Here is a 24769-nt window from a genome sequence, read left to right on the forward strand (position 1 = left end):
TATACACACACACAAACCCTTAATTCATTACGTACTGAGGACCCACCTATGTGTCAGCCCCTGGGCTGAGTACTAGAGATACAGGGAAAACAAACCACTGGAAGAAATACATACACTATTTTAAACAATGTTCACTTTTCATTTATAAAAGCAGTCTATTATTACTGTAAATACATTTTTTAAATTAAAATTAATGTTACTTTAAAGGTATAAATCTTCAAAAATGAACAAAATTTTCAAGCGTGCATGTTAACATTTTAAAAATCAAATATCAAATGAGAGATACAATTGCAAAAGAAAGGATAAAATATTTCATTTCTAAGAGATGTGGTGGGGTAGGTTATTCAGAAATAACTTCTTGCTAAAACAACAACTAAAACTGCCAAAGAAAGTATAAAAATACAACTTTATAAAATAACTGAAGAGCTGACAAAATAAGTGTGGAATTACCAAACCAAATCATAGTCAGGGAGGCAATGCAGTGAAGCTGCTTTGTCCTGAGGGTACCTGCTGACCAATTCTGACAAACTTTACTTTGGTTTTAAAAGCCTGGTTTATATTCCTAGTGTATAAAAAGCAGCTAAAAACTGAGAAGAAAAAGACCACTTAAATTTAAAAAATGAAAATAAAGATGCTAATTAACAGGTCACCAAAAAAAATGCAAATTCTCTTCAATAGATGAAAAACATGTTCAACCTTACTTATAATTAAAAAACTACAAATTAAGACTATAATGACATATCCTTTCTCACTCACCACATTGACAGAAATTCAACAGTTTGACCAAATCCTCTATGGGTGATGCTATGGGCAAAAAGGAATCCTGTACAGCTGGTGAGAATGTAAAATGATGCAACCCCACGTGGAGGGGGACTTGGCAGTAAAGAGCAAAAACACATGTATATTTACTCTTTGACCTGGCATCCCACTTATAAGACTATTTAAGACACTGTAGCAAAAACATTAAACGAGGTAGCATAAGGCTATTCATTGCAGCTTTAGTTACAAAAGGAAAAATTGAAACAAAATGCCAAATGTCCACCAATAAGGGATTGGCTGAATAAACTATGGTACAACTATATAATGCATGGAACCACGCTGTTATAACTGTAAGATATCTCTATATACTGCAAAAGAGTGACCTCGAATTTACATTTAAACCAATAAAAGCAAGTGTAGAATATGTATACTATGCTACCTTTGTATAGGAAGAAAACATATGACTATATATATTTTTGCCTTTTAAAAAATTAATAAAAAGGAAAGACATACACAAAACTAATAAAAAATAAAATGGCTACCCACAAGACGGGGGGGTGAGGTGGCTCAAGAGAAGGGACAGTGATGAAAACTAGGTTCTCTTTCAATATACTCTACTTCAGAGTTCTGATTTTGGAACCATAAACTTTTTATATAGTAACAAAATAAATTAAATTTTAAAAAAATCTCTAAACCACCCGAAAACAACTGAATTTAATGTGTGTCTACTTAACTGCAATTTCACAGAGAATTCCTTCAAGTGATCTTTCAAACACAGTACTTTAAGGGCCTATTCCTCATAGGATTATCCTAACAATAGAAGGGAACCACAAAGAGGTTTTAAACATTTACAGACTTGGTGATGATGATGCTACTAACATTTTGAAATTATCTTAGACACACCTGCACACACATGAATAAAGTAAGTAATTATGTTATTAGGAACCAAGATTTTCAGTGAAAGTGAAGAGATACAAATATGAAATAAAGAAGTAAAAATCCTTCAAATTTAAAATGAGAATAGAAAACGAGTAAAAATTTATGATGCATTTTTCTCAAAAAAAATGTATTTTCTAATTGTATTAATTGAAAAGGCCTGGAAGCAATGACTCATTAAAAATGTGTAACTTTAACCCATGTATCATGATCCCTAAACACTATTTCCCACCGAAAGGAACTAAGAGCCCCTTAGTTGACTGAAATCTAAAGCAGGGAACAGACAGAGTGTAGAGCAGCGGGTCACGGTAGAAAACAAGGAAGCTAACAAACACTGCCTGGATCACCCCAAGAGAAGTTCATAACAATCAACCCAAAGGGCTCCCCATGAACGTGGAAAAGAGTAACGATGCAATATTATCATCAAATATGTTAAAAATCCATGAGTTCACATTGGCACAGGCATAACTCACTTTGCCGCACTTTATTATGAGATGTTTTCTACAAATTGAAGGTTTATAGCAACCCTGTATCAAGCAAGTCCATTGGTGCCATTTTTTCAGTATTTGCTCACTTCGTGCCTCAGTGTCACATTTTGGTAATTCTCACAGTATCTCAAGCTTTTTCATCACTATTGTATTTGTTATGGTGATCTGTGATCAGCGATCTTTGCCAGCACTATTGTTCTGGGGCACCACAAACCACTCAGATAAGAGGGCTGAAATTAATAAACTTTGTGTTCTGATTGATCCACCAACCAATTGCTCACCCAATCTCTCTTCCTCTTCTTGGATCTCCCTATTCCCTGAGACACAATATTGAAATTAGGTCAATTAATGATGCTCCAAAGTGTTCAAGTGAAAGGAAGAGCTGGTTATTTCTTACTTGAAGTGAAAAGCTAGAAATGATTAAGCTTAGTGAGGAAGGCATGTTGAAAGTCAACAGGCAGAAAACTTAGCTTCTTCTGCCAAACAATTAGCCAAGTTGTGAATGCAAAGGAAAAGTTTTTGAAATTAAAAGTAGTACTCCAGGGATCACACAAATGATAAGAAAGAGAAATAGCCTTATTGCTAATACGGAGAAAGTTTTAGTGGTCTGGATAGAAGATCAAATCAGCCACAACATTCCCTTAAGCCAAAATCTAATCCACAGACAGGCCCTAACTCTACCATTAGGAAAATCCTAGGGCCCTTAAGAATGATGCCAAATCTACTGTCTATGCTTTACAAATGGAACAAAGCCTAGATGACACATATCTATTCACAACATGGTTTACTGAATTATTTTAAGCCCCACTGCTGAGATCTACTGCTCAGCAAAAGAATTTCTTTCAAAATACTGCTCATTGTCACCCAGGAACTCTAAGGAGATGGACAAGATCAATGTTGTGCCTGCCACCACAACATCCATTCTGCAGCACACAGATCAAGGAGCAATGTCCACTTTCAAGTCCTACTTAAGAAACACATGTCATAAGAATATAGCTTCACTATAGATGGTGATTCTTCTGATGGACCTGCGCAAAGTCAAAAGAAAACCTTCTGGAAAGGATTCACCATTCAAGAAATCATTAAAAACATTCATGATTCATGGAAAGAAGTCCAAACATCAGCATTAAAAGGAGTTCAGAAGAGGTTGATTCCAACTCTCATGGGTGACTTGGAGGGTTCAAGACTTCAGTGGAGGAAGTAACTGAAGATGTGGTGGAAACAGCGAAAGAATTAGGATTAGAGTGGAGCCTGAAGATGGGACTGAATTGCTGTAACTTCATGATAAGACTTTAATGGATGAGAAGTTGCTTCTTATGGATGAGCAAAGAAAGTGGCTTCTTGAGATGGAATCTACTCCTGGTGATGATGCTGTGAAGATTATTGAAATGACAACAAAGGATTTAGAATATTAAACTTAGTTTGCAAAGCAGCAGCAGGGTTTGAGAGGATTGACTCCAATTTTGAAAGAAGTTCTACTGTGTACAAAACACTATTGAACAGCAGGGCATGCTACAGAGAAATGGTTCATGAAAGGAAGAATCAATCAATGAGACAAACTTCAATGTCTCATTTTGTCATAGTACCACCCCAACCTTCAGCAACCATCATCCCGATCAGTCAGCAGGCATCAACAAGGAGGCAAGACTCTCCATCAGCCAAAAGATTACAACTCACTGAAGGATCATTGGTTAGCAGTTTTTAGCAATAAAGCAGTTTTTAATTCAGGTACATTGTTTTTTTGACACAATTCTACTGCACATTTAATAGACTGCAGTATAGTATAAACATAACTTATACATGCTCTGGGAAACCAAAAACTTCCCTTGAACTTGTTTATTGTGATATTCACTTTATTGCGATGGTCTGTAGCTGAACTCACAGTATCTCCAAGATATGCCTGCACTAAATAGAAACTTACTATATTTGACAGGTGCTAGGGCAACAACACAAAATTCTGAAAACCAATAAATGAGGAGAAAGAATAAAACATCTGCCATGTCTTTTCTGTACAAACTGTATTTCAGAGTAACTAGTTAATGAGGCAAAATTCTTCTTCAGAGAATTATAGCTAATAAATATATGCAGAAGGAATAATAGAATTAGAATGTCACCACTTTGTAAGCCCTAGTAAAATAAAATAATGACTCTGGATAAAAATTACCAATAGGCACCATCAATCAAGTGATGGGGAACTTTATAGTGGATATATCAGGTTGAAATTACCTGAGTCAATCTATCAAAAGAGACAGACATTTTATGTCCCCAAATATAATGCAACAGGAAGGACACAGCATCACCTATGAAGGATTCTTCTCCAAAACTCTATCAAAATTTAATCAAGCCTGTGGATCAAACCAGATAAATTTTTAAAAAATCTAAGAGACGTAATACTCAAACACAACCTGTAAACTTTGGGGGGATACTGATTCAAATAAATAAATTATAAGGACACGTTTATAAGATGATTGAAGAAATGAGAACACTAGCTATTACTGGTAGCCAAGAAATTATTTTAAAATTTTCTTTAATGGCCATAATGGTTTTGCAGATATGTTTAAAAGCAAAAGTCTTCTTGTATTAGAGACAGTGAAGAAAGATTGCGGGGAGTGGGGTGGTGAGAGGTAAAATAGGAAAGGAAAAACTCTGATAATTGTTGGCTAAATGATAGGTACATGTGTATTTACTATACTTTCATATGTTTTAAACTTTTCCTTAAAAAAACAAAAAGTAGTCCTAGATGGGTTTTTCCCTAAGGGCCAGACACAAGAAAAGGAAAATTCCTTCTCAAAGAATAAACTTGAAGATCTTGGTAGAAATCAGAACATGGTGGGGGGAAGAGATGCAAGGGAGAAAAAAGAAAAGGGTGCACAAAATGTACAAAATATAAAATAATGGATGTAAGCACAAATATATCAGCAATTACATTAAATATAAATAGACTAAATACTCCTGTTAAAAGACAGGGTGCTCTAGAGTATGAAAAAGATAAATCCCATCATATTCTGTTTACAACAGAGAAATCTAAAATACAAAGACAGAGAAAGGCTGCAAATAAAAGAATAGTAAAAGGTAAATTTTCAAATGTTAACCAAAAAAAGCCGATGTCACAAAATTAGTATTAGACAAAACAGAGTTTAAAGAGCATGATTAGCATATAAAGAAGGTCTTTTCATAAAGATAAAAGGTTCAATTCACAAAATAATTATTTTCAATGTAGGCATCTGCTCTCAAAACATGGGATATGCCTGTTATAAACAGAAAATTATTGGATTTAAAAACTGAAAGTTTGCCTTTAAATAGGAAAACTCAAAACTACTTGAGTTTTATGGTCCAGTAATTTTAAATGTTTGTACTTGTCATTTTATTCTCTATTGTTTTTGATGTTCCTTACTTTCTCCATTCTTTCATTTGCTATGCTGTGTTTTTCGCAATAACCACATATAAACTTTAATTCCATTTGAAAGCAAATATGTTTTTCAAAAACATTAGTATACAGGTGTAAGTATTTATAAAAAGACACTTTTTTAAAATTTTGCTTTTTATTTGTATAAGATGTGGAACTTAACAAATATTTCCTCCACCATTATCTTCCTTTTCTTTATTTTATTTAAAAATCTGGAGAAATAAATCAACTCACTAATCTGTTTGAAACGGACACAGTTTAAAAAACTCTAAGATTTAATTCTGTAAATATGACTTATTGCTATAATTTAAATAAGTTTCAAAGTCAATCTTCTGTTACAACTTCCTTAATTTTGAGTTCTGAATTCTTGCTCCTCTCCTGTTGTTCAAGAACATATCACAAATAATTTACTCAAAAAGAATAAATAAAGAGTGTATTTTCTGAAACTCTGTTTTCTTACAATCTCTTCCTACTGTTACAAAACACGGACTACTTGGGTCACTACATCTTTCATGCAAAGCTCTGAAGATGCTGTTGCATTACTGTAGGATAGTAAGCAATTTTAAGAAAAAAGTTTGACAGTAGATTCTTATTTCCTTTCAGGTAAAATTTTTTAAAACTGGATACTTAGAGAATTCTTTAATTTTTGAAATACAAACTTTTTACCCCAATATGTTAACTTTTAAAATCCATTCTTTAATTTTGTCAAGAAAACAATGAGCTTATTTACTGTCTCAAAAAGCCTTCATGAAAATCAGGAAATATTTATTCTTATTGTTTATTATTTAGCTGAATTTACTGGTTACCTCTTTGAGAACATCTTACTTATAGGTGGAACTCTAATAAAACGCATGCAGATAGTGTCTGGGTGAATTATCTGACCCATTAGTAAATTCATCCTTATGCAAACTGTTCCACAAGCTACGTATTTGCATAATGTGGAAAAATATTATTGTATACTTTGTTAACAAGTACACAAATTCGTAAGTTTCATGTTTCTCTTTCCACTGGTGTTTGCACCACATTTAAGTCATGTCATTTATGCTTTAATTTCACATAGACACTTCTATAATAACAATTTTCCTTTACTGGAAAGATTTTCTTCTCCTTAATCAACAACATTAGTATTAAACTATTTTTTCTGTTTTCTATAGTTCCCAATTTTTCACAGTTCCCAATATGATAATCTTCTTTTTACTTATACTTCAAACCTTCGATAAGTGTGTTCAAGGCCAGTACTGGCTAATTGTTGGGATTCCCATGACCATCCGCACCACCACGGAATGTTATACTCCATCATCGTGACCTTCAAAGGACGCAGACACCCTTTCTCACACAGGTCACAAATTGCAGACCAAGACCATGGCATTGATTAAAAAAAATGAGGTTGGGCACAACAATGAGAGAAATCTTTGTGGTCTAACAATTGATGTAAATTGTTGTGAGAAAACTAACTCTTCTGACTACAGAGAGTGGCTGAGAAACTGATGAACTTCTTAGAGAGCATCCTCAGTTCTTATACATTACTGAAGAAACAGACAATTTTAGACAGTTTTGAAAGCCTTAAAGAAAAGTTGCAGTGGTTTTTTCTGTGCCAGTCAGCATCACTTAATCAGAAGTCCTCAACTTATGAACTTTATACAACATATACATGACATGATAGACAAGGGATCAGGTTTTCCAAGGTTGTAATCAATGTCAACAATCTAAAATTTCAGCATGAAGTTTTCTGACTCTTTTTTAATTGAAGTATAGTCAGTTTACAATGTTGTGTTAATTTCTGTTGTACAGCATAGTGATTCAGATTTATCTATATCTATATATAGATATACACATACACACATTCCTTTTCCTATTCTTTTCCATTATAGGTTACTACAAGGTACTGAATATAGTTCTCTGCGCTATACAGTAGGACCTTGCTGTTTATGTTTATCTATTTTATATACAGTAGTTAGTATCTGCAAATCCCAAACTCCTGATTTATCCCGGCTGATAGTCATTTTTAATCAAACTATAAACTTCCCATGAGGGTAAGAACCTCAGAATCATAAACAGAAGGGATTTAAGATTATTTTGTTCAGAGCTTTTAAAAACTGTTGTATGACCCCAGTTTCTAGGGTGCTACAGGCCTTTCCCAAGAGGATTTAAGCCCCACAGTTTTGTGATGTTACTGAAATTTAAGAAAACAATTTCTCAATCCGTATCCTTGCTTTTCTTTATTTCCAAATCACAATATATTATTCAACTTGCAGCAGTGTATCTCATGACAAGGAAATAGTGCTAGTACATGACTAGGAAAAGCAGTTGCAGCTACAGGTATGTTTAATTAAACTGTATTATGGTAACGTACACATGAAATAAAATGAAAAAGAACAAAGTATTACTATCATCATTGTTTCAACTTCCATTCTCGCAACATTCCCATTATTACCCGTTTTATCATCAGCAATATGCTGGATTACTGACTGCCCCAAACATATCTGGAAACAAATCAAACTGTGATAACATTTCACGTACTTTTTTACTAAAGAATATTAAAACATATAACACTTTGTCAAAGTTCCCATATTTTCTAAATATTTGGAAACACCTAACCCTATTCCATTTATTTCCTTCTGAAATGAATTAAACTCAACCCCATTCTAGAAGCCATTCACTAATATTCTAAAGCTGCATTCCTTAGACTGTGGTGCACACACCGGTCTATCTCTGTGTGATGTTACAGATCTCCAGTAAAAGGAAGCAAATCAAGTCTATTTCAGAGCACATTATTTTAACTAGCTTTTTTCTTTTTTCATAGCAAGACTTTCTCACTGAAGAAAGCAGTGCATTACTTTACATTCTGGCAAAAGTGCCTCACCTCTTCTTGAATTAGTAACAAACTACATACAGATGAAGTACTCTGAATAGCAATATCCTAAAGAATTTCAGAAAAAGATGTTCTAATAATTTTGCAATGGTCTCCAAAGAGAAGAAATTTCCCCTCCAGTTTAATACCTAACTGAAATTGCCACAGCTTCAGTGTAATCCCATTCTCTTATCCTTTATGCAGTTGAGAACAGGTGTTTAAATAGCCTTTTTCCCCTATATATTTAAAAGGCAATTATTTCCTCCCCCTTTGGAGCCCTCCTGACAAAAGAATTTTGAATAGTCTTCTGAAAAGTTCACCATCTTGCAATCATGTACTTCTAATATAATAAAACACACAATGTAAGTTATATTAAGTTCTTATATGGCTCATTTATAAGACATACAACCACACACCATTTAAGAATATCAAATTTATGATCAATGCTTTAGGGTCTTGATTTTATTTTCAGAGTATACAAATCACCACATTAGAAAAAGATAAATAGATAAAAATGAAAATAAAACTAGTTTTTCTTTAGATTGTTAGTATCTGGGCTTTTGTTTACCATTAAGGAAAAACAGTATAATTATAGTAAGAACAAATCTACTCAGATGTAACATGTTCTCTCTCTTCTGTACCTGCGAAAAGTTTAGGCTCTGTCAAATCAGTTCTTTATCATGTAACAACAGTGGTGGCAAAACTGAACACTCCAAATGTCTGGAAGAGCTGGAAAAGGACCACTGTTTAACACACAAGAAATGTTTCCTCATATTCCATTTCCAGTTAATTCTTATTATTCTAGTGTTATTCAGTAATACATCTATTGATGTTATTTTTTAAACATCGAAGTAAAACACTGCACATGACTGCAGACATATCTCGTTTTATTTCACTTCATTCTACTGCACCCCCCAGATAATGTATTTTTTTGCAAACAAAGTTTGTGGCAACCCTGTGCTGAGCAAGTCTATCAGTGCCATTTTCCCAATAGCATTTGCTCACTTTGTGTCTCTGTGTTACATTTTGGTAATTTCTGCAATATTTCAAATGTTTTCATTATTGTTATATTTGTTACAGTGATCTGTGATCAGTGATCTTTGATGTTACTATTGCAAAAAAAATTATACTTCACTGAAAGCTCAGATGATGATCAGCATTTTTTAAGCATCAAAATATTTTTAATTAAGTTAAGTATCTTGTGTTTTTAGACATAATGCTACTGCACACTTAACAGACTACTAAATATAACTTTTATATGCACTGAGCAATGAAAAACTTCATGTGACTCTATTGGGGTATTCACTTTATTGCAGAGGTCTGGAACAGAACCTGCAGTATCTCCAAAGGCATGCCTGTATTTAGTTACTCGAATTTTTGTTTCTCATCTCAGTCTCCTAAGCAGTCACTCCCTATACCAGAAAAAAAAAAGTTGGAAAAGATATTTATTTCCTAATATTTAAATATAAATGTAGGTAAGTGGATTTATCTGTTTATCTATCTAAGCTGACAGGTATTCAACATAACAGGCAAACACAAGCTCTTAGTTAACTGGCTTAAATGGCAAAGTAAGGACCCAATAAGAAACATAAAGAAAAGATTTAAAGGGTAGGAACTGATAAATCAGAATAAAGAATAAATTATGTCCTTGAAAATATTTTTACAAATAAACAAGTCAAGCAATAGAACTAAAAATAATGAGCCTCTAATTATTAGATTTTTGAAAGATCAGTAGTAACATAACAATATTCTTCAAAAGTCCTCAATGGATGTGGAAACCAGATTGTAGGATAATAAAAAATTAATGGAAGTGGCAATTACGCATGCTATGTTTATGACAGCTGCCAATAAAATGGGACAATAGTTCACTTAGCCCTTATCTCTAGTTCCAAACTCCAACCATTCTTGAATTATGCCCACTTCAATATCTTACCTCAAACTCAACAACGTCAAAATGAACCAGTCATGAGCCCTACACTATGAGCCCCTTCAACCTCATCACCTATCTCAGGAGTACTAACATTGACCAAGTCACTGTATTTAAAACATCGGCATTGTCTTTTAAATTTCTTATTAAAAATCCCAAATTTGCAAAAAGTAGCACAGTGAACCCATAACCCACTGCCCATTTTTATCAATTAAAAAGGCTTTGCCATATTCCATTCATCTGTAATTTTTTCTTTGCTACTTCAAAGCAATTCTAGACATCATGTAAATTCGTACCTCTACCTGCATTTTTAATGCCTTTTCTGTCTCAGTATCATCCTCTACATGGAATCATTAAATCCCATTCATTAAATCCTATTCTTTATTCCCCCAAATGCCTCATAGCAACCAACAACAGAAAACAAAAAATATAAAAGTGTGTGGTAGACTGACTTTGAAAATGTCCTCAATTTTTTAACCCATCCCCATATCCACATCTCTTGCAATGTGACTACCGTTAAGAGTGGGACACCATTCCCCGTCCCTTGAATCTGGGCTGGCCTTATGATGTGTTTTGGGCAATGCAATGCAATGTAGCAGAGATGACCGTGTGCTAGTTCCAAGCCAAGGCCTTAAAAGCTCTTCTTGTATAGTTTCTTTCTCTCTGACCCCTGCCTCCTCCATTAGAATACCTGGAGGGTGAGAGATCATAAAACAGACCTGAGTGCACCCAGGTGAGGCCATTCTGCATCAGCAAGCAAGCTGCCAGCTGACTAAACTCATGAGTGAGCTCAGCAAGGATTAGCCAGGCCAGCCCCAGTCAGCAGAACCATTCAGCCGATCCACAGATCTGTGAGCAAAAATAAATGTTTACTGCTGCAATGGCACTGAGGCTTTGTGTCTGTTGTTAGCTGCATTAATGTGGCAAAAAAATAACTAAAATGGAAACTGGTACCCAACAGAAACTTAGAATATGTGGCACTGATTTTAGGACCAAAGTAACAGTAACAATTATAAACGCAAGAAAAATAATAAGAAAACTATGGGAGACTTAAAACACAGTGGCCTAAGTTTTATAGTGACAAACTTCTGGTAAATATGCTTTCCAACAATAACTTAGAAGATGTTAGACATTGTACCTCGGAATCTTTTGGATTACATAAGCTAATTTCCAGGCAGAAAGCTGGAAATGTCACATGGTTGCTCCCAGTTAAATACAGTAAGGTTTTGCTGAGTTAAGAAGGAACTGGTCATTCTTCAAGCAGAATCTAGAGGAAATATAGAGGAACCAGGACTTCCTGGGTTGGAAAATAAAACTGTTTTTCATCACCAGTCTCCCTAAAGATTTTCAAAATAAAATGCTACCATGTACAAAGATCTAATCAATGGTGTGGCTATAAATCCCTTTCTTAACATCTCTAAAGGAGTTAAGGCAGTGTCTAAGTAGACATTCTCAGTTGGACATGAGGGCTTTTAGGAAGTTTAATGGCATGATCTCACAAAATTCTAATCCCCAAACACCTAAAGAGTAGTCATGTCTCAAAAAACAAATATGGATGTGGGTTTCAGAGCATGGAATGGACTATATCAGACATACAGAATCCCCATAGTTTTTTTTTTATTAATTTTTTTTTGAGGTGCTGGGGATTGAACCTAGCACCTCGTGCATGCTAAGCATATGCTCTACTACTGAGCTTTACCCACTCCTGTAACCCATAAAGTTTTTTTTAACTTTTTTTAATTGATTTATAATCATTTTACAATGTTAAAGTAAGTCTTACTAGCCGAAGAGCCACCAGCCCAGACCTGGCCTGGCGTTGTAACTTGCTTAGCCAGCAGAACGCAGTGAAGCAATCTGCTCTCTTTCTTGGACTCCTGCCTCCTCCAGGAGAACAAGCCCAGGCTGTCCTGCTGACAGATGAGAGACCACGTGGAGCAGAGCAGTGCACGGCTGTTTCTGTCTTTTCAATAAGATAGCAGAGCCAAGGCAAACAACAGCAGAAAACCTCTCTCTTCCTACTCCTGTCAGTCATAGCCCCACCATGACCATTCCTAGGACAGAAACTCAGGTTTACATCTTGAGTTAATCGTTGGCACTTCTAACCGTTCCCGGTGCCCCTATTTCTTCTACACAACCATCTGTCTAATATTATCATGATCTTCATCATGTCGGTAAGTATTTACTGCAATAATCATGACAGTTTCATCCTTACTTGGAAACTATCAATGGCTCCCCCAAGCCCCTAGTATCAACTCTTCTCCTGACATGAAAAGCCCTTCACAAACATAACCTCTCCTCTACTATCTTTCCTTCTGCAGCTCTACTAGAGAGTATCCGACATCCTAACTACTCTTTAAAACAGCATGCTCATTCCTGTTTCCAAGACGTGACACACGGTGTTCTCTCCTACTAGGAGGGTCTGTCACCTTACCCTTTGCCTTTCGATCTTATCCATACTTTGATCCTATTCCTCCATATCACCTTCTGTAACGTCCTAACCAAGAAAGATGTCTTTCTGTTCTGATTTCCAGAGCACTTTCTACACATACTTTCCAAAGACTCATCATTTTGTGTTCCTACTTAGCTGTTTTGTGTATATATATTTTATTTTCCTCATATACAGTCAGCTTTTAAAAAAGTAGAAATGAGCTCTTATACATTTTCATAAAAGTTCTCTCAATGCTCAGTACAAATTCATAAACACATGTTAAATATATCCAGCATTATTAAATCCACATGAGTAACTTTCAAATATTTATTTAGAAATAAAATTTCTCTGAGAAAATACTTGAATATAGCCCACTGTTTTCTTTATGTATGCTGGAACGAAAGTATGTAACTGAATTTAAATGAAAACTGTACAATTTATCTTGTGCAAAATATATAATTTTCACAGTAAAATACACACCCTCTCTGAAACAAATCCACATTGTAGAACTTGTTGAGCTCCACGGAGAATTCTACCATTGCTTGAACTTCAGTCATTTTTAATTTATACTCAAGAGGACAAGTCAGGTAACAGCACCTTAGTTAAAGAAGGGGGAAAAAATCATGAGAAGCACAACAATAAAAATGCCAACTTACAGAAACACTAATATTAGACATATTTCAGAGCATGATACATACGCAGGAAATAAAAATGAAGCAAATTAGTCTGTGCACCCACCTTAGCTTAACCCAACTGTCTCGCACCAGAATCTACACTTACTAAATACACTTACTAATTAAATGTTGACTAAACAGGACCTACTCTATAATTTAAGATGTGCCCTGTTAGAACACTTTCCCTGAGATTTGTTTCCCTTTGTGATATCTCTGTGATAATAACACAGCAAATTGCTAAAAGTAATGCTTGACTTTATCATAGGTAAAATAGTAACTTTTTAAGAAAAAATTACGCTACCCAATTATTCTCTTCTAGTTCTACATTGCACATAAAGGCAACTCCAGAGTCAAAAAGAGAATTAACATTCTCGAATTCTTATTTAAATTCATGAAGGTCTTTCTCTGTCAGGTGAAGTTCTTAAATGACTGTTTATTTTTAAATTTCAAAAAAATGTTTTCCCTCCCTAAAGAAGCCTAAAGTGTTCATTTTCAAGAGGTTAAAAAAAAAATAAAATAAAAAACCAGACAAGTGAAAAAGAAAACATTCACAATTCTACCCATTGAAATATATACTTTGATGTATACTCTTCATATGTGTGTACATTTGTACAATTTCTATAAAAGTAGAATCAAACTATATCGATATTTTATAACCTCTTTCACTTAATTTTTTGATGAACATCTATATTAATAACTATTACACTGTGAATGTTGTAATTTAAACAATCTCCTATTGTTGGGTACTTCAGGGTGTTCCATCTTTTTACTATTTCAAAAAAGCACTGTAACCATCATCCTTAACAGTAATACACACTTTAAAAAGCAATCTGGAGTAAGAAAGTGTTAAAAGACAATTCTCCAGGTCTTGTGTTTCTGCACATCTTGCCAGCAGAGATGCTGACTGCCTTTATTCCAGACCATTTCTCAAGGATATATGTTGAGCCAACAGTCTTAGAAGTCAGAGATAACGGAATTAAGGGCAGATCTGGTTACGTCCCAGTCATGGAAATAAACTCTGTCCTGAGGCATAAGTCAGCCAGGCTTATTGTCCACCATAAAAGATTTGGGTCTCCTCAGCTCAGGGCTCCTCTCCTGGAAGACAGCCTACTTGTATATGGGTTGCCTGGTCCTTAGCTGCTGCTATGCTGTGCATATAAATCATCATTTTCTTTGATCCAGGAGTCTCATGTCTTCCGCCCACATCCCTGGAGCTGTGGCAGGCTAGCTCATTACCTTGCAAGTGGAATAAAATCTCAAACCCTTCACAGTTCTTAAAATAGTTCTTAACAGAAATCTGGCAAATATTCTGATCTATTATGAATTAAATGCAAAAGAATTGCCATATTCTTACCTCTGCTGCTCAAAACTTCATTTTAATATTATTAAATAACCAATCTTGTACTTCCAGTTACTGATTCTCGCTAAAAGAATATTGTTCCCCCTATGAGAAAGAAAAAAAATAACATCTCAAACAAAATAGCAGACACAGAAAAGTCCATTTTAAGGAAACATATGCTTCATCAGTTACTTAATACTCTCAATTTATCTAAAAGGTCTGTATCCTCCACAAGGTTTAGGAATAAGTTTTAGAGATTTGTTTTCATTCAGTTTCATATATCAATATTATCTATCATATCTTTGTTATGATTCACTTGTGTACACTTCAAAGTACACTGATAAACAGAACGGTACTTTCTTAGTTCAGTGGTTCAGAAACAATCTTCATGAACACCCAAAACGTTACAGGCTTATTAATGTCTAAGATGTAAAACTCACCATTTTTAAATATGTAAATCCCTGAGTAGAGTAAGTGATTTCTGAAACTTCATACACACACGAACACATTGATACATGAAATGGTCTGTGTATATACACATACATGCACACTCATATACATGCTACGAGCTATTGAAAATATTTTGACAAAAAAGCTTGCCTGGATATGTGATAGATAGTTTTTTTCACATCCCAAATATTTATTGTTTAATTAAAAAAAATATTTTGGCCCTGGTATAAATTATTTTAGGTACTAAAAATGTTAGAATTCAGACCACATTCACTCTTTTCCATAGATTTCTTTTTCTTCTCTCCACCACCTTCCATAACTGCTATTTTAAACGTTAATAATCACATCAAAAGATTTTACAGTAACTATTTCTAAGGAGATCAAAGGAATGCTACCTTTATGTAAGATACTCCCCATTTCACGGTAATGACGTCTTCCCTCCTGTACATATATTCTTTGTGCAAGGTTTAGATCATGTTCCAGTTAAGGCCCTATGCCTTAACTTCTTCAGATATAAAATAAGTATTCATTCACGCTAACACTTATTGAACACTTACTATAAGTTCGGAAATGCTATAGGCCAAGGTATAACTGAGTTCCTGACACCTCACAGAGCTCACGAGCCAGCAGGAAGAGGTGAATATACGTACACACAGCACAATGGTTAAAACAAAGGCACAGGACTTGAGTCCCAGATCCAACATTTTGGTAGTTACCCCTCTCAGGTCTTCATTTCCTTTATGGAACATAGCATCCCCCACCACCTAAATTCGTGGGCCTGTCATCTGGGGAAGAATAAACTTTTTTCTCATTTAAGCCATTTTTTGTTCAGATCCCTATTACAGCAGCCTTTCCGTAACACAGAAATTAATACCAGAATTCCAGTACTACCACGATCAGACCCCCAGATACGCGGCGCTGGCCCAGTAACGAGGTACAGGCAGCAGGGAACAGACACCACTAGAATAATGGGGACCCCCCATTACGCTGGAGCAAATGTTTGATAAACTGTTGCCTACAATAACTTACAGAACTAGGCGCCCATAAAAAGCCAAGCACTTCAGGAAGTGGATGGAAAGGACCATAGCATTCGTGTGTGTGTCCGTGGTTCTCTGCTGCATCTCCTCAGGCAAGAACTGGCCAGTTGCGAGGAAAGACAGAAGGAAATAGAGAGGAGAAATGTAGGTCCTTATAGACAACTATTCCAATACCTCCATTACCAGGAGATAAGACAATCAGTACTTTTCTCAAAGGACTTTTTTGAAGATTTCTGAAAAAAATAAAGGCATCCAGCCTGCAGCGCAGACTACACAAGGGTGCCGCCATCCCACCAATGCCTGCTGTTTCAGGTGGCTTCCAGGCAGCGGCCATGAAAAGGAGAGAAAGTGGTGGATGCACAGAGTGCACTCAATAGGCAGGGAAGAATCTGGCTACAGTCACTGACACACAGAACTGAGTGGAGACAAAAGAATCCTACGATATTTTTGAGAGAATGGTGTTTGTCAGAGAAATTATAAGGTAACTGCAAACACCCGTGACCATGTTAAGTGGGAGGCCAGCAGGCCTGCAGCAGCCGGGAGCTGACTCTGAAAGCCACACACCCTCCGAAGAGGGTAAATCCTGTCCCAACTTCAGATGTGGTCATGGAAGTTACCGAGGAAGAAACACCCAGACAGCCAAGACAGGGTCTCAGCACCGTGAACACAGGCATTCCCTCTGGAAGGCAGAACGAAGGGTACCAGCTGTTGCTCCACTGCCAGGACGAGGGCCCTTCAGCACTCCTGCCAGCGCCACTCCACCAGAGCCCGCCTGTCTCTCACTGCTGCCTTACCCAGATGCAACATTTTATTGCTCTTTTCCTGTTCCTGATCCACCACCACATGGTGGGTGTACATGGGAAGGGTGAGCGAGGAGCGAATAATTGTGCTTTTGTGACCTGACAGGAAGTACTGATCTCTCAGTCTGATCAATGCAACAAGTGGCCGGCACCCTGGGTGTCTCCTTCCGGGCAGGGAGGCAGGAGTGTTTCAACAGGGAGGATGAAGGGTAGACATGGCTATCTGGGCAGACAAACTGGAAGACCGTGGTACACTGCCCGTCATTTCCATTTTCCTCCTCTTCCTTGCCGGATGGTCCGCCTGGCCTGAGACTCCATTCCCCAATTACCCTTGAGGCCAAGTGTGGCCAAGCAATCCTTTCCATGGACTGTAAGCTGTAAATTAAAGTAATATATGCACTGCCTGCCTCCCCTGTTTAAAAAGAAATTCTCTGCCCAGATTTCACTGCTTCCCTTTTTTGCAGGCTGGAATGCCTTCTTCAAAGTGGCCTAATATTGACCACACAGATTAGGACAAAACCCTGAAGAATGGTAAAAACAAAAAGATGGAAAGATTCTAGATTCCCATAAGGTTTCATAGAACACACATGTCGAACTTACCTAGACTGCTCAGACTTTTATGTCTTATAGCTCTCTGTTACAGCAACTGCATCTAACCTATACCCGAAGTAATACATCCCCCCTTTAGGCTATTTTCAAAGAAACAGTCAGGTGATCCCTTATATTACATATTATATATGTTAACTAATAATTATGCATTATGTTTTATATAATTATCATATAATGTTACATAATAATATGTATTATTTGAAAATAATTCAATTGCCTATTTTTCTTCGGTTCCAAACCCTCAGTGGCTCCCCACCACGTTCAGTGGTACTGCCTTAACCACAGCCTACATGATGATCTTACATAACCTGGCTCTTTCTTAGCTTCTCTTGACCTCATTCCCTCCCGGTCTGACAACTCCACTCACAGTTTCCCTGTTGATCCTCTAACACACCAAATAGATTCCTGCTTCAGGGCATTTGCATTTGTTCCCTGGAATACTCTTCCATCCCAAATACTCAAATGACTCACTTCTTTACTTCCTTCTAATCTTGATTCAAATGTAAACTTCTCAAATAGGCCGTTCCTGGCCACTGTCTAAACGAGCACCTCTCCTCTTCTGCTATATTCTATCTTTTTCCTCCTTTATTTTTTCCTCAGCACTAATCTCCACCTAACAAACTAAATATTTTACTTATTAGTCTTTTATTTCTCCCCAGTAAAATGTAAGCTTCCTGAAGTCAGCAAATTCTGAATACTCTGTTCACAGCCGTATTCCCATAGCCTAACACATGGTCAGCATTTAATTTAATTTAAAATTTAAGGAATGTTTAATAAATTAACTTTAAGTATTCCACAAATATTAACTATTATTATTTGGCTCCTGTTTAAACCCAATCAACTTGAAGAAAAAAATTATTGCACTGGCAGATTGAAAACAGACATGCATTAATAAACTTTTATGATAAATTCTTTTACCAGTATAAGTTTAAGCTGTTAGCAATTTCCTTCACTTTTCCTCTCATATCCTGCTGTACTTTTTGTTCTTTTGTTGCTGCCGAATTTTCCTCAGTTCCATCCCTTTGTACTGATTATTCCCTAAGTAGAAACATACATGTGTAGATATACACAGAGTAATATGGATAAATTTATTTTTCATTCTCCCCCCAAAACCAGAAAATAATTATTTCTATTTTTATATATTGGTAGAAGAAAAAAAAATTCAAAGGAGAAGGGACGAAAGGAAAAGGAAAGCAGGCAAAAGAGAAAAGGAAAGAAAAATTCCAAGGGCTCTCAGGGTCTTGGAGCCTGATCCTCTCATAAGCTGCTCTCTTCCCATCACGGAGCAATTGCTACTCAGCTCCACACAATCCTTGCTGGCCCAGCAATGTCAGAGGCTTCTAAATTTTCATGAGGAAATTGAAAATGTTCTTTCTACTAAAGGTAAAATCTTCTAAATTTTAGATGCTGCCAAGTAGTTTAAAAATAAACACAAACAGAAGCAACCTAAATATCCACCCACAGATGACTGGATAAAGATGTTGAGGTATATTTAAACAATGGAATACTACTCTGCCATAAAAAAGAATAAAATAATGCCATTTGCAGCGACATGGATGGACCTAGAGGTTGTCATTCTAATGAAGTAAGCTAGAAAGAGAAAGAAAAACACCTTATGACATCACTCATATGTGTAATCTAAAAAAAAAAAAAGGACATTATGAACTCATCTACAAAACAGAAACAGACTCTCAGACTAAGTAAACAATTTTATGGTTACTGGGGGGAGGGGGTAGGAGGGGATAAATTTGGGAATTTGAGATTTGCAAATGTTAGCTACTATATATAAAAATATAAAAATTGATTTTTTAAAAGTTTCTTTTATATAGCACAGGGAACTATGCTCAATATCTTGTAATAACCTTTAATGGAAAAAATATGAAAATGAATATATGTATGTATATGCAAGACTGGGACACCGTGCTGCACACCAGAGATTGATGCATTGTAATTGACTGTATTCAATTAAAAAAAAAAAGCCACCACCAACAACAAAGCAAAACAAAACAAACAAAACCTGTGTGGTTAAATTGAAATTCTTCTCGAGGGCAAATTCATTCAAACTTTGCAATCTCTGACTTACACAGATTCTCATGCCACTCAGTTTATCAGGCAAAGAATCTTCCATGAAACAGAAAGATTCTGGCCTGTCCTCTCTGAAGAATGAAAGAAGCTGATAAAGGACTTCTTTCCTTTTACCCAGATGAGGTCTGGGAGACTTTCCATTGCAGGGACCCCGTGCACCCCGAGAAACGGTGAGTCTCACGCCCTCCTGCACAGTCTCCCAGGTGGCTCAGCTCTGTCACTCTCATCTGAGCCTCTGACACTTGGAAATCCTGACTCACCTGAGACTGATGGCTCATTCTGTTCTCCTGGCCCCAGCAAAGTGGCCTAAACAGGATACTTTGAGAGGTCTGTTCAGGTAGGGCTCCCACCTGGCCATTTCTAGGGCCCTAAGAAAGAACTGAACTGAGTAAACTACAAACCTCAATCCAAAGACGCCGCAGGGGAACCTCAAACAGGAACTGCCTCTGATACTAAATGAGAAACTCTTGCTATAAGGCTCTTAGATAAAAGAGATTTCTCCGACAATCAAACCTGACAGGAAAAACAAGCTGACGATCCCCTCGTAATACTTCAGGGAAAGTCAGCCTATTCCCAAAGGAACGGAGTTACCTGTTAGTCTGAAAGACATTCCTGGCCCTGGAGAGCTGCTCTGTCCGACGCAGTGGCCACTGGCCACACATGACTACTGAACGACTGAAATGCGACTAGTGTGACTGAATGACTTAATTTTCTATTTTTAATTAATTTACATTTATATCAAACTCTGAAGCAATGTAAATATTTTTTCATTCAACATAACTTTATTGTTTTGATAGGACTGCATTGTACTTTGACTGTTAAAAAGGTGGTATACGAATTGAGATGCTGTAAGTGTTCAGTACACACTGGGTTCCAAAGACTTAGTAAAGGAAAAGAGTGTAAATGTCTCATTAATGCGTTTTTTTATATTGATCCCATCTTGAAATGATACTTGGATATGTTGGGATAAATACAATGTATTATAAAAATTAATTTTATCAGTTTGTTTTTATTTTTTAAAATTTAGCTACCAGAAAAATTTTAATTACACATAACCCATGTATTTCTATTGGACATCTCAGTCTAGGAATACCTAGCCATCTCTGTAACTGCCAGTGTATAGTAACTGCCCCAGAATAGCACTAGGTGTATAAAAATCATGCCTAGCTTCTGAGGCGACAAGCATGCTCACTCCCATCAGATCAGCTGAGAGACCTCCAAAATCCACAAAGTCCCGGTGTGGACATCCAGAAAAATGAGGGAGATGCTCCTAAAACACTGATCCTAAAACAATAGCTAACCACTTGGAGCTCAGTCTGAACTCCTGGAACCTAAAAGAAGACACGGAAATATCTGAAATGAAGAGGCACAGTTCAGAGGTTCCTTAAAATAGACTGGAGACCACAAGCGATCAGAAGATCCTCCCACAGAAATCTAAAAGCTAACAGCCCTGACTCTTAAACTATGGACCCAAAATAGATGTCCTGAGGATGTCCTTTCTCCTAAGGCAGAGGGTAGAGAAGCTGAATAAACTGGAGATTCCAGGGACTCCCTTTGTCAACCCAAGAAATAAAGGGATCACTATCACTTACGGAGACAACAGCTCCAGCTTCTGAACCCACTCCCAAGTTAGCAGCCATGGGACACACAGGTTCAGCCATGTCCTATAATACCGACAGTCCAAATAATGATGCCCAATTGTAAGCAGGAGTTAGGTACTGCAGAAACCATATATAGCAAAAATCACCTATGGACCAATTTTCCCTTAGAAAGGCTCCATACTGGCAATCAATATATCATTTCTCAATGAGTAAAACACACTCACTTTTTCTTCCAGCTTTAGAAAAAAATCCACTGTTTCTTCAGCTGAACACTAGATAATGTCGTAAACTTGCACTTACAGGCCACAGTGTACAAAAATACACACATCTTTAAATGTGCACACTCAATGTAGTGAGATGCTCGCATTGTGATAGACATAGAGGAACTGATACCAAATGAAGGAACATCAAATTCAAGCCCAGGTAGATGAGGGGCTCACACTGCGACAGATATCTGGGGACTGAGACTGACATTTGAGATCTGGGATGGATGACGGGAAGGACACGTAACATGTACAGTTAAATTCAAGTCACTTAACTAGGGATACGATGGGGACAAAGAAATCTTCTAGATCTAGAAGGAGGTTAACCCAATCCATTTGATACTAGTGAGTCAGTTTTGGACTCATTTTCTTGGGCCTTCTCCCAGTGAATAGCAGGAAGCCCAAAATAGGGGCACCCCTAGGAGACTTCAGAACACTGTTCTCATAACCTTGCAAATAACAAAAGATTCCTATAACATTCAAGTTCTGCAGCAAACCAAGGAGAGTGGGAAGATGGGTCTCTTGGGAGAAAGTATGCTTGGCTGCCACCTTTTCTGGGCACCACTCACCTGGGGCACAGCAGAACTCCAATCCAAAGAATCAGGCCCTTACAGTCCTGGAGCTAATCTTGACCAAGTCCAACAATACAGAGCTATAAACTGAGACCAATCAGCCAAGAACGTCTGTATTAGTCCTGCACCTCTAACCCTGCTATCTGGCTTCATTCTGGCCACCTAAGTTGGTTAAGTCTGCATTGTTTGCTTCAGTCTAAATATCTGACCTATGGTCTTCTTTCTTGATTTACATTCAGTTTCCTCTGGATTGAGTGTGGCCCTGACACCCTGCCCAGCTTTGTAAGCTCCTTCTTGCAAGGGCTAAACATGCTAAGTCACTGGATTATATTCTACTGTAAAATGGCCAAGCCACCTGTCACTGTCCTGACTCTGAAGATCACCACTCTGATGGCTTTTAACCTTCCTTCTGCCTTCACAGTTATTCACGTGCACAACACCCTTTCATCAGTAACATCTCTCATTTAAAAAAGTGATTCACAATGAAGATGGGCTTAACAGAATCACTAGAGTAAAGAGGGCACGTAAAATAAGGAAATGAATGGTATAGAACCTTCAGCTGCCACTCATCACGCATCAAAATGAACTTCTGAGGGCCAGCCATATACCATACTACACAAATTTTAGAGCTATTTAAGAAGAGAATAGAGTACTAAGTTCTTCTCCTCGGGGGAGAGGGTAAGAGGGAGATCTTCCAAAGGAAAGATAAGCAGAATAGCTTGATAGACAAACTATATTTTAAAAAGCTGTATGTTTCCCTGTTGATACCAGATATAGACCAAATAGCATATCACATACAAACCAAATATAGACACTCAGAACTTTCTGAAGCATTTATTTATATGCCAGTAGCTTTACATTATTCCATCCAATTCTCATCAAAATCTGAAAGAGCTATTATTACTCCATTTTATAGGTGAAGAAACTAAGAAGCAAAAAGTTTACAGGACTTATCCTAGGTCACACAGTTAGAAAATAATGGAAAAAGGACAAAATCCTCAAATGTGCCAAACTCCAAGGCCTACATTTAAACCTGTATAATTCTAAAGTCCACAGCTTGTTACAAGAAGTAGATTCAAGGGTCATTGAGCCATAAGATAAATACGCCCCTACTAGTAGAAAAACTGAAATCAGAATGCAATAGTAACAAAAAAATCACACTTGATAAATTAACTATATTCAATTTTCCATGTAATTAACATTATTCTCTAAATATGAAATGCTCAAATTTCTCACATTCCACACACACAAATACAAAATCTGAAGTTTAAAGGCATTGTTGTCTCCTAATTTCTTTAAAATTTGGTTTTACAGTTACAGTCCAATAAAAGAGAAATATATTATTACTCTTCTTAGAACTGAGAATTAGCTTAAGAAGCACTCTCAGAACATTGTTAGTTTTGAATAACTGTGTTAATATGATACAAAATCCATAGAAAAACAATTTTAAAACATAACATAGAAAGAACATTAGTAAAACTTTCTGAGAGTATTTTGATGGTTGACTTACTACATGAATGAAGTAAAGAAACTGAGAAAGAACTTGTATTGGTCATTATGGGACACAAGTAAAACCTACTTCTGATATTACACAGAAAACAGGATTTAATTTATTAAAAGCAGTTCATATAAACTTTTCAATTTTATATGCCACAAACCTACCAGTAACATAATACAGAATATCTCTGAATATATCATGTTATTATATACCTTAAAAACCCCAGAATAGCCCAAAGTACCAAAAATTAGTTACTTCTTTTAACATAAAGAGAAATTCAGAAAGAATTACAGTCCTTATCTATTCCTAGTTCAGGGGTCTGCCTGGCACTCCTTAAGATATTTCATCTTACTAGTTATCTCAACAGAGAACAAAACTCAGAACCAGAACAGAAAGTTCAATCCTCTCACTGAAAAATATTCTAAGACACAAACAATGTTTTCTTAACAGCTTGTGCTTTCTTCAGTATACCTTTAACTTTCCTAACAGACAGACCTGGATTCTAACTCAGCCTCTCTAAGCCTTAGTCTTCTCAAATACAAATAGTATTTTTAATTCCTTGGTCAAAAGGACCTGACATTTTCATACTTCTATTAAGAAAAAAGAGGCTAATTTTTATTAAATTTAGCACATCACTGACCACGTATGGACCCGCTAAAAAGAACTGGCAATCTTTAAAAATAAAATGGTAAAACCCACGGTGAGGCTGTTTCACTCCACTCCTTCTGAAAAATCTAGACCTGCCCAGCAATTCGTGCTTACTAATTTTTCTGAAAAATCACTGTGCCCAGTAGGAATGCTTTCTTCTCTATTACCACCCTACTTCTTATTCATATTCATTTCTAAACCTTCTTCCTAACAAACAACTCAAGGAGGAAAAGAAAAAAAAAAAACACTACTCACTTTAAATCTATATGCGCCCATCTCCATCCATTTATTTAAATACACACAGGTACATATCACATAACTCACTTTTAAGCAGTTTTTCCTTAATACTTAGAATCAAAGCAGAGGAAATCTTTGCCCTTTCTATTCCCGAAACAACC

The 24769-nt window shown here is 36.4% G+C and overlaps 1 protein-coding gene across 10 annotated transcripts in view; it reads right to left on the minus strand.

The window, feature by feature from the left end:
- FAM135A (family with sequence similarity 135 member A) overlaps positions 1-24769 on the minus strand; it is a 126169-nt gene that overhangs the window by 98535 nt on the left and 2865 nt on the right. For 8 of the 10 annotated variants that reach the window (XM_031676044.2, XM_072965480.1, XM_031676050.2 and 5 more), the window contains 2 exons: positions 14824-14913; positions 13276-13392 (listed from right to left, as the gene is read on the minus strand). In XM_031676044.2, coding sequence (XP_031531904.1) covers positions 13276-13352 — 77 coding nt within the window. In that variant the 5' untranslated portion in view covers positions 13353-13392; positions 14824-14913. Of the gene's footprint in view, positions 1-13275; positions 13393-14823; positions 14914-18622; positions 18743-24769 lie in introns of those variants that run through there. The other 2 variants (XM_072965481.1, XM_072965483.1) reach the window with 2 other exon arrangements.

The sequence above is a fragment of the Vicugna pacos genome, chromosome 8, assembly GCF_048564905.1.
Source record: "Vicugna pacos chromosome 8, VicPac4, whole genome shotgun sequence".
Taxonomy (NCBI): domain Eukaryota; kingdom Metazoa; phylum Chordata; class Mammalia; order Artiodactyla; family Camelidae; genus Vicugna; species Vicugna pacos.